The following is an 11,267-nucleotide window of genomic DNA, read 5'->3' as shown; positions in this document are numbered from 1 at the left end:
TTTCAGCAGCAAAAGTTTAGGCCTTTCTTGGCGGGAAAGGCTTGGTGATCACTAAAAAGTGGCGTTTCCTTGCTTTAATGTCCTTGGATCAGCCAATTCTAATTTGTTGGTCGATCAAATTATACATTCAAGTAAAATTTAAGTAACATGAATAAATTTCTATTCTTGAACTGCTGGATTCCAATTCCAGCGGCGGTAAGGAAGTCCGAAAAGAAGATATTTTGGGGACTCGTTTACAACCCTATAGGTTACGTGGTTTCGTGAACATTCCCAGATACGGAACGACACAAGAGGCCAAGAAAACAAACCTTGTGACCACGTGCGTATTTGTGTGTTTGCTGTCCAGAAACCTTTTCCTTTTGGATTGATTAAGAGCACGTTGGGCCTTGACTTGTTCACCCATCGCGAAAAGAGGGCGTGTTTCCCTCAATGACACGGAACTGAGGATTGTTTGCGATCATCTGGTATCATCTTGAAGCTTATAAGGTATCATGGGTAAATTTCGCGTACGCTCCAAGAGCGCCAAGAAAGGACAACGTTGGGCTCGCGGTCAAAGTGGTCAATCTAATCCGGTCAAACATCGACATCGTGATGCGGCTAAATCGCGATCGTGGGGTGGAACCTCAGCGTCGGGCCGTTCCGCCGCCAATGACTCGCCGTGGGCGGCCGGACCGGGCAAATTGACGGCCGAGTCGTTGCTCAAACACGACGCGCTCTCGGGCGATGCGGTCATGAGCTCGATGCCCATCGATGATGATGATGCAGTTTCCTTGGGCCAAACGGCCAAGACTTTCGAGACCTTCGCCTCGGATTGGACCCAGTGCTCGCATCAAAGCTTTCATCGACTCATGCGACGATTCAACGCCAACAATCCTCAGCACAAGGAAATGTTGGCCATTTTAGCCGCTATCACCGAGCTCATCAAGGAAAAAGGCGGAGAGGAAAGCTCCACCGAATACTTTGCCGCATTACTCGCCACGCTTGAAAGTACGGACACGCTCGAGGCACTATCCGCCGTTCTGACTCTGGTGTCCATGGTGATCAAAACCGTACCCGCAGAGGTGCTCCAAGCGAAGTTTGGTGTGGTATCTAAGCTCTTGCTGGACCTTTTGGCCCAACAATCCGAAGCCGGTCAATCCACCTCGGTTGTTCGGGCCTTGATTGGATGCTTATCCGTGCTTTTGCGCGCTCAAAGTCTATTTACCTGGAAACAGAGCTCCACTCATCAGGTGTATCATTCGGTGATGGCCTTCATCACCCATCCTAAACCTAAGGTGCGAAAGGCCGGTCAGCGGGCCATCACCTCGATTTTGCGTGGCAGTTGGATCATGACTCAAACTAATGCTCCTTCGTTCCATCCCATGATCGGGGCCACCATGAAAGAATGCCAGTCCAATCTGAACTTAAACACCGAAATCAAATCCGTGATGTACACGCTCGCCCTCATGAAGGAGATCATCGGCGTGGCTCCCCAAAGCCAAGTTAAGGCTAGTTGCGATCTGGTCTTGTCCCTATTGCAATCTAAGGCTCATCCTAACATTAACACCTGTGGTATGCAAATGCTTTACGGGCTTTTTGAGACCCGTCCCAATCCTTCGGTCCTATCCTCCGACTTGAACGCTCGGTTGGTCACGGCCATCTATGACTTCAAGCCCTCAGTGAACGACGCCCAACCCTTCATCTCGTGGCTGACTGTTCTACAAGAGGGTCTCCTCAATCTGAATCAACTGGATCCCAATCTGTGTTGGGCTCACCTACCCAAATTTTACACCGAGGCTAAGAAAGGCTGGGAAGCGGATCTGAAACACGTTAATGTGGCTGCTACCACCGCCATGAAAGCCATTGCCATTGAGTGCATCAAACCACAGGCTGCGGTCATGGCCACCCAAGCTAATATGACTGAGGTGTTCGTTAAGATTTTCGCTCAAATCAAGGATGGTTTTAGCTACCAATATCATGCCAGTTATTCCCAGGTACGTTGGTTTGGTGTTTTTTTATTTAATTTAGAATACACATTAATCATTATTTTATTATTTCTGTCAGGTTCTGCATTTGTTGTCAATTGTGTTCGATGTAGCAGGCGAAGAATTCCCGGCCATCACGGGCGCCATTCTTCCTGAATTGGCTGAAAGACGAAACTCTGAGAATTTCGCCTTCACAAACGAGCTTGATTACGTCGTGGGCAAAGCTGTGAGAAAGTTGGGCCCGAAAATGGTCCTCTCGTTCATAGACTTGCAGATCAAGGGTGATGATAACCCCCGAAGCGGGTTTCCTCGGAGTTGGCTTCTGGTCGTGATGCGAGGCAACATTCAAAACACAGAGTTGGGATTTTTCATTGACTATTTTTACCCGTTGGCCGAAAAATGTCGACTCCGCTCTCATCGTTGCTTAAACCAAGACGACCGATTTGGTCATAAGATCTTCCAAATGCTGGAGTTGCAGATGTGGGATCTTCTCCCGGGATTCTGCAATGGAGCCAGGGATCTCGAGGAGAGCTTCAAAGTTATCGCCCGAGTTCTGGGAGAGCAGCTCAAGGTCAGAAAAGAGTTGCGCATGAATATCATGGCCTCACTTCGACAAATCATCCTGAAGACCGCTGACAAGGAGGAGGATCGTCTAACCATAGCTCGATATGCCAAGAATTACTTGCCTATTCTGTGCAACATCTACACCACGCCATCGGTGGGCTCAGAAGAAGCTGACCAACGATTAGCTACTTTCGAAACCATCAAGCAATTCCTTCGGATTGCTCCGTCCGACCTGATTTACTCCATGTTTGATAGCACCTTCGAGTTGTACCAGAGTGAAAGCGGATTCATGAGAGAGGCCACCTTGGATTTGTTGAGAGCCGAGCTGTGCTATCAAGATATTCCCCGTATTCAAAAGCTCTTTGACGCTGTTGTTGGCAATTTGGCGAGTACCGATCACACCCAACAAAAGAAGGCGTATCGTGTTTTAGAGGAGATCTGTGGCTCCAGCAGTGAGTCCTGTTCAGAGTTCATCTCGCTTAATTTGGAAAGCATCCAAGCGGTGTTCCTTAAATCTCTTTCCAATGCCAGTCCAACGAGTCGAGCCTCTCGTCTCTCCAGTTTGACACACATTGCCCGCAAATTGAAAGTGGAGCAAATCCCGTTTCTTTACCAAGTGATTCCTGAGTGCGTTCTCTGCATCAAAGCTACCAACGAGAAAGCCAGAGCCAATGCCTTCAACTTAATCTTGGTTATCGCCGAGATTTTGCTACGCCTCAAATCTGAAGGGAGCGATGTGGTAATCAGAGAGTATATGGAGGTTCTAGTGGCCGGCTTAGCTGGATCGGCATCCTTGATTCATTGCACCATGTTGGCTATCTCTCGAGTGTTTTATGAATTCAAAGACATGTTCCCGGAGAGTGTGGCTGATTGGTTGGCCGAAAAAGTGTGCCTACTTCTTACCAACAGAGAGCGTGAGGTGGTTGGTTCGGCTTTAAGTTTCCTTCAAGTGTTTGTTCAAGTCAACCCTGTGGCTCAAACCACGAAACATGTGCCTCAGATCATCACCTCTCTGATTACGATGACCGAAGATTGCAAGCGATGCTACCGATTGAAGACCAGATACCTTCTGGATAGGATTGTGCGCAAGTTTGGTTACGATTTCGTCCTTAGTATGGTCCCTAAAGATGATGTCCTCACTCTGAATCGATTAAAGAACATAAGAAAGAAACAGATGCAGCAGAAACGACGAAAGGATGGTGCAGAACCCGGAGAGAGCGATGATGACGACGACGATCTAGAATTCAACATCAAATCTAAATCCAAGACCATGGAAGATATTCTCCAAGATTCGGATTCAGATTTGGAAGACACCATGGACACGGATTCTGAGGCGAGAAGTGCTAAGAGGAATAAGAAGAAGAAGACCAAAGGTGCCAGTGTGGCTTTTATCACCGACAATGACGAAGGTATCGTGGACTTCTTAGACCCGTCTGCAGCTCAAAAGGTGTCGTCCGTCCGCCCCAAAACGAACGCTGAGCGAGACTAGGCGTCTCAAAGCAAGGCCAAGAACGGAGGATTCGAAATCGGTTCAGATGGTCGTCTCATCATCAAAGATTCCGAGGACGAAGACGGAGACGAAGATCAGGAGAACAGAGACCGATTCACGTACCTTTCGGACGATGAAAACGAGCAGGATAGCAATACATTCAAGGCATTGGTCTCCTCTTCAGCCGCTCGCAAGCGGAAAATGGGCGGAAGTGTGGCAAGTAGTCGGGTTTCGAGAAAAACTAACGAACCGCCTATGAAATACCAAGCAGGTGGTTCGGGTATTCACCGGCCTGTCGGAGGTGGGGCGAGACCAAGGGAGCCACAAGCTTCCCAGGACTCGAATTCGTATGGCTCAGAGTACCGGTCGACGAAAGCCCGAGGCGATGTAAAACGAAAGGGCAAACCTGATCCATTTGCCTACGTTCCTCTCCAGAAGAGTTCTTTGAACAAGAGGAAGCAGGCCAAGAACAAGGGCAAGTTCAAGAATCTGGTGAATGCGGCCAAAATTGGCGCTCAAACTGGAAGCAAACAGAAATCCAAATTGGTGTCAAAGATGAAAGATATGCAAGTGTGAAATCGAGTATCTTTTCTCCAATGAGGTTGAAATGAATAAATTATCATAATATGTAATAGTCTCGTGGTTTGGACTTTAATTACATAGGGATATTTGGTTGAGCCTTGGCCGTACAGCAGGACTTTAATTACATAGGGATATTTGGTTGATGTTAAGGAAGTGACGTTTATTCTCAGAGGGTTGGCTTTTTGAGAGCATTTTTGATCAAGAACTACGTCTTAGGTACTCGTGTGATTATCAAGAACTACGTCTTAGGTACTCGTGTGATTAAAAAAAGGAAAACCCAGATTTACAGATATCCAACCATTTTCTCAGAAGTTCCGCGAGTCCTGTACGTGATACTTAAAAAAGAACAACAACAGCGCTAGATCATACTGTTCGTTCTTAAGCTTCACTACTTTCACGTCTCGATTTCTGCTTAAGAAGAGGTCAAGACAAATTTTGTCGAATTGGAGCAGTTTCAGCCAAAATCTGCCGATGTAGGAAAATTGAGCTATCTCATAAGCCCCAACTAGGTTAAGTTACCTCACTATGAATGATTTTACTGTCATTAACCTTGTCTTAGCATTTAAAAACCTCATGGTTAACACATGTATTCATAATAAAGATTCAATTGCCACTCAGAGATCCGGCGCATTCACGCAGTTCGATCTATTGCAACCCAAATTCTTTACAAAATCCCCGTAGATCCAAGACACGGCCAAACTGTTCTTGAGTTGAGGTCATGTTGATAAAACAATCCAGGTTATTGCAACTGGAGTCTGTCTTTATGGGTGGGTATTGAGGAGGCGGAGAACGCCATTGGCCTTGATCATCCAACATGTGACTTCGGTCTGAAGCAAAAAGTGCCAAAAACGAGGGACCTTGGATCACTCGGAAGAAGCGGCGATATTTAGATTCAATAAATTCTTCGGACCGAATAGCTTGTGTGTAAAACTCTTTTAAGGAGCAAGGAAACGGTAATGTTGTGTCCAAATCCAGAACGACCACCGATCCGTCTTGGGCTTGAACGTGTATCAAAATCACGTGGTAGTCCCAAAGGACAAGACCGTCCTCGCGTTTGGAGGCTCGCTGAGCCCATAGGGGGATAACACGTTCAGGATTGGAAATGAAAACCACATGGCAACTCGACTGAAATTGGTGGGGAATTTCACGACTCATACGTTGACACAAATGCCAAATGTTCTCTTCACAATAACACGGGGTGTAAGTGCATGACTTCTGATCGATGGTCCTTGATTCGCCGTTGAGAAACATGATAGATTCACACTTGAATGATTGAGGATTGACAGCTTATAAAACCGCGGGAATCACCATGGGTGGTTAATCAATCGGATGGGTGCTAGAAAACGGCAACAAATAGCCATACAGATGGCTATTTGGAGAATAAAAATGAGGCCAAGTATCCCAAAGACTGAGTGAGTGTGGAGGTTTGATTTCTGTTTGGTAAACCCGGTGTTCTTTGTTGTAAATGTTGGTGGTGTTTCAGTGACTCTAACATCAAAGACGAGAAATGTGCAAGAATTTGCTGAAAACTATCAGAACGTGTCTTTGATTGATCATCTCTATCACCTCTAGAAACCAGAAATCAAGGCATGTAGGGAAATCATCGAACAGAGTGGAATACCACATCTGACCCGCTTTACTTCTGATTAGTTACGTTTTTCACAGATTTTGAGGTCAGATTTAACATAATTGTTGCAAGGCATGGAGACACTACCTTTTGATATGGGATATTGAAGCAGGAAAGCAAGATGACGTCATCTTCAAATTATGAGAGCTCACTTGGATTGTACTTTTGAGGCTTAATAGTTTTTTGTCGATACCTTAGAAAAGTTTTTTTTGTCTAACATTGAGACTAGTAACTTGGTCTGATCTGACCTAACCTACCCTACCCTACCCTAACGCCACGCCCTATCTTTTGCAAGGGTCCCTACCCCGCGGGGGCTGAATGCAAGGGTACTAAAAAAGTGGCAGCTCCCAGCAAAACGAAGCTACCAAAGGATGATACGAAATGCGAGGAAAAGTAGGCCACACACTTTGTTCTAAAGGATTGGTTGGCTGGCTGTCAGAACGATTCAAATGCCCCATCTGCCACTCACTGGACCAGTCTGATTACGAGAGATCCGATTTGAAAATAATGAATTTTGGTCCAAAAATATTTTGGAATTGATGAAGATTGTGAATGAAATTGAAAATAATCAAACAAAAAAAAATTGGATGAAAAAATATAGAGGGAAGATTAAAAACATAATATTATTTGGAGGGAGGGAGGGAGGCCGCAGAGTTATCTCAATAGTCCTTTTCATTCTCCTCTCCCTCCTCTCATTGCAGACAAACAAACGTAGAAACAGAAGAATACCCCCTAAGATGCCTGACTTTGTCAAGGGTAGCTTAATACGTCTTTTTTCAAAGTTACAGATCAAGTAAAATATAATCAAGACTATTTTTGAGACACTTGTCCCTGAAACATTATCATCGGGATGACCTTTAAAGGCAAAATTTAGGAGGACTTAGTTCCTGTAATTCAACCCACAACATTTTTAACTCGGAGAGTTATGGAGTCCGAACATCTCACAGGAAATCCTTGTTTTATCAGACAACCTTTGTAATGAAACAATTGCTTGTTTGTCAGTTAAAATTTGCCAAATTGTCCTGTCTGTTTCTACGTTATCCTCTTGGCCGTATCCAGCATATCCAGCATGAAAATCTAGAGCTAGGAAATTCCAGCTCCACCAATGAGGTCATTTCCAAAATACACTTACCGAGGACGAGATTTTAGCCCAAGAGTACCGGCCACCCGCAACCCCGGCTTGACTGTCCATGCAAATGGCTGTTTCATGGCAACAACGCTGGAGAACTGACGGTCGAACAGACTGGGCACAGGCACATGGACCACCGCAATAGTTGCCAGGCTTAAATTGGAGAACTTTGCCAAAAAGAAGCCACTAGATGAAAAAAGCTATCATATGGCATTTATACCTATGTAAAAAATAATGGAGACCTCACTTCTGACCAAGTTTTTTCTCGCATGGTTCACGTTATCATGTGCATCAAATTGAAAAATTATATTTTTACTTCCATTCGTCATGAACATGGTTTCATTACTTCGATCTTAATAACATTAAGCTATTACATTATTACTTATTCGCATTTCAAAATATTCATAGAATTATTTTTTATCTGTTCATCTTGAAGTGATTAGTAGAAGAATTTGTTAAAGAGTTTTGAAGAAAAAAGTGTTAAAGAGTTTGTCAAGTTAAAGATGGACAACCTTTCATGGAAGTAATGTTGTTACTCCAGTTATAAAGTAAGAGGACTGAAAGCATCAGGTGCATTAAGGGGCCCCCTTGGAAATATTCAAGAAGTTGTGACAAAATGTTTTTAATCTTTCAATGCAGTTTCCATTCCATTGGTGGAATAGTATCCTTGTTAATGCAAACTCTTGACATTATATGATTACAACTTAATTTTGACATTTCATAAGGTCTATGGGGCAGAATGATTTTTGTCTTTTGTCTTTAAGTCAATTAGGTATAGAAAAGTTGGATTTGGTTAGGATTAAGCAAAACAATTCGGATTATAGTCGGATTAAGCAAAAAATTAATCGGATTATAGTTGTATTAAGCAAATATATCTCGAATTCGAATCCGGAAAAACTTCGCATTCGGATTCCTTCGGATTGGGCAAAACCCTCGGATTTTGATTCAGATTACAAAAAAAATTACAAATGGATTCAGAGACCCTGTCGGATTCGATGCACAGCTCCAGGCTCAAAACGTGAAAGACGTGGAATATGTACTGCACAGGGCGCAGTGGTATGAATTCCTGGGTCTTTTAACCTCTTTATACACAGGCTTTATAGGCCTCTCTGACATCATTGTCAGCAAAGTCATATTATTTTCATCCCAAAGAAATGACGAAAAAAGACACAAAACACAGCAATTCCTTTGATGTTGTTGGTTTTTGTCTCAAAACTACCACAAAAATAGATTTAGTGAATAGATTCCACTTCCAAATAAAAAATGCTAAGGAGGAACATAGGTGCCACAAAGTTGCCAATTTAAGGAAAATAGTAGCCACTTTCCCCCAAAGTGGCACCCAAAATTGCTATCTGGCAGCTATGGCTACCAGACAGGGAGTAGTTCAGAGCAATGGTGACTAAATGGTGATCTGGAGAAATCCCCGATAAAGAGGCTATTTTTGGCTCTCTAATGGGCTAGCTAGATTGAGATGAAAAAGTCCCTCAAAAGGAACGTACACATTTCATATACTAAATTACGTGCCAATAGCATAATTTTTTCTGCTTGTATGCCAAGACAGCTGTTCAGGTTTGAAGCGAAGATGAACACTTGGCTGTGAGGACAAAAGCGTGGACATGGTGCTAAGTCAACCTCCACCATGGGTAGATCAAAATTATCGTTTTTTTTAATTAACTGGCTTGTTTGAGCCAATGGCCGAAGAACTAGGCACTAACCAGAACTGCACAACCAAGGATTTTGTTTCTTGAAGTACAACACGGCAGATTTTTTCAAGATTTAGCTTAATCATTTGCTGTTTTTTCAGCTTACAAAATACCATATTTACTTCATAGCAAGTCTCGATTCAACGAAAAATTTCGATTTAACGGTATGTGCTCCGCTGACGGACAATATCATTCAATCGAAGTTTGACTCTACCAATATATGGGGGTACCAAGGAGTTCCAGATCTCGAGGTTTCACGCCAAATCTGGTCATCTTGCTCAGAGCTCCGGAGTAAGAGCGGTAAGAGCGCTCATTGCCGTCAGTGTCTTTTCGTCAAGTAGCGCAACTGGCTGCCCACTCTTTTCGGTGATTGAGAAACAGGGGAGAAAGAACGAAGGAGCGAGAGTCAAGAAAAGAGAGAACATGCTCTGTTTCTCTCGCTGAAGAATTTGGCAGCGCCAGTTACAATTGCCAATTTGGCATGATGGATGCCAAATTCCAAAAATTTGACGTCTGGTTTTAGGCATTAAAAAAAATTAAATTTGATATTGCTCAATCAATAATCATTCCAAATAACGAGCCTTTGACATAGTCTCTCACATTTTCATCAGCTCCGAGAGGTACTATCAAAATGAAAACAAACGATGGTAGATTGTGGCATAAACTTCTAGAGATATGGATTGTGAACAAGCTTCCCGCCAAATCGGCCTGCTCTTAGTCATAGCGACTCTGAGCCACTTTTGAATGTATGTATGTATTTCAGGGGTTTAAATGCGTATAGCTCATACTGTAAAAAAGCAATAGCTCCTCAGGACCTCCATAAGCAATATGGCTTGTTTTCATGGAAGGATCAAAGTCGCACAATGTAATGTAGATCTCAATTAAAGGCCACTAGGTCATTTTTAAATAATTTGATTGTGAAAGTTTTCTTTATCAAGGCTATATTGTCAAAAGCTTATGTAACTGACCAAAAGCAGGCCGAAAATTCGGTTTTTATTTAGTGTTTACAACATTACTTAGGACATATCTCCTGAGTTCCCTAAGCTTAGTTTTGGGCTCAAACTTGGCCAAGTTCATCTATTTAACAAGATCTTGTGGTCGTATCTAGCATCTATAGTCGTATGAAGTGCTCAATTGGAATAAAGGGAACGGTTGAACTAGGAGACAATACATTTTTGGTTCTGTTCGCAGTCCACAACTCTGGAAGCCCGTGATTGTGGTCATCAAGGAATCTTGTTGACCCACATTCCTTTTGAGCACTTCCTTGACAACTTTCAACCCTGAAAATATGTCTAACCCCTGAATTTTGTAACACTTGACGTGCTTGCTAATTATGATCAGTGAACATATAACACATGAAGCTAAGCTAACCTGATACTTCCACTTCTGTTGGCAAGGGCTCAACCGCGATAAACGTTATTCTCCACCGATTAGTTGGCGGTGCTCATTTATAAATTTGTGACAAACTGTTAGAAAGGTTTGGAGAGAGAGTTTAAGGGCTATTAATATCATTTTAGGTTAGGTTGGGTTAGGTTAGGTAAGGTTAGGTTAGGTTTGATAAGGTTAGGTTAAGTTTAAAAAAGGTAGCACCGCCAACTAATCGGTGCAGAATAACGTTTACCCTCAACCGCTCAGTTGAATGTCCTGAATAAATATTTGACAGGGAAAAGTAGTGGAGAGGAAAGCTCTCTGAAACCTCACTGGAAGACGTTTCAGTTTTGCGTTACCTATGAATTGAGTAATTGAATCATGAAGATGGAATTCATTGAGCACTCTCTCAATGGGAATGCATCGGATCGGGAGGTAAAGCATAGCTCTACACAACCTCGGTGGAGAATAACGTTTACCGACGTTCGATCTTCGGCCGAGCTTTCCACTCCACTACTGACGTACTGACGTACTCCATGATTGGCTCAACTGCACAGGAAAGTAATGACGCACGACGCACTTTTTATCATTGTGTCACAAGAGATAAAGGTGATTTTGACCCATGCAGTTGAATGATTAGAAATAAGAGTCGTCCTCCTCATGCTCAAGGCAAGACTGGATGGAGGGACAGGCGGTCAACAAAGTAACTCTTGCAACATAAAGAAATGGCAGTTCGGCATGATTTTGGCCTAATTTCCTCACCGCTTTGGCATAAAAATCCCGAAGTAGTCTGGCAACAGTTGGATTGAAAGAGAGAACAAGCAGAACAAGCTAGCTAGGC

The 11,267-nt window shown here is 43.4% G+C and overlaps 2 protein-coding genes across 2 annotated transcripts; one reads left to right on the top strand and one right to left on the bottom strand.

The window, feature by feature from the left end:
* Positions 1-327: 327 nt before the first annotated feature.
* On the top strand, positions 328-4,213 carry LOC131887890 (RRP12-like protein). Its single transcript, XM_059236617.1, has 2 exons — positions 328-1,973; positions 2,044-4,213. The coding sequence occupies exons 1-2, from the start codon at positions 492-494 to the stop codon at positions 4,015-4,017; spliced, it is 3,456 nt and encodes a 1,151-aa protein (XP_059092600.1). The 5' UTR covers positions 328-491; the 3' UTR covers positions 4,018-4,213.
* A 1,000-nt stretch (positions 4,214-5,213) lies between these two features.
* LOC131887889 (protein N-terminal glutamine amidohydrolase-like) lies at positions 5,214-6,198 on the bottom strand. The gene has a single exon (XM_059236616.1). It carries the CDS (start codon positions 5,848-5,850, stop codon positions 5,245-5,247), a length of 606 nt encoding a protein of 201 aa, XP_059092599.1. The 5' UTR covers positions 5,851-6,198; the 3' UTR covers positions 5,214-5,244.
* Between the last annotated feature and the right edge of the window lie 5,069 nt (positions 6,199-11,267).

This window comes from Tigriopus californicus, chromosome 10, assembly GCF_007210705.1.
Source record: "Tigriopus californicus strain San Diego chromosome 10, Tcal_SD_v2.1, whole genome shotgun sequence".
Lineage (NCBI taxonomy): Eukaryota > Metazoa > Arthropoda > Copepoda > Harpacticoida > Harpacticidae > Tigriopus > Tigriopus californicus.
The sequence above is the reverse complement of the archived record's forward strand: the minus strand, read 5'-3'. Positions and strand labels throughout refer to the sequence as shown.

Coding starts and splice junctions, on each gene's coding strand:
- LOC131887890 (XM_059236617.1), top strand. CDS start 492: ATGGGTAAATTTCGCGTACGCTCCAAGAGCGCCAAGAAAGGACAACGT. Junction 1,974..2,043: donor ATCATGCCAGTTATTCCCAG/GTACGTTGGTTT, acceptor TATTTCTGTCAG/GTTCTGCATTTGTTGTCAAT.
- LOC131887889 (XM_059236616.1), bottom strand. CDS start 5,850: ATGTTTCTCAACGGCGAATCAAGGACCATCGATCAGAAGTCATGCACT.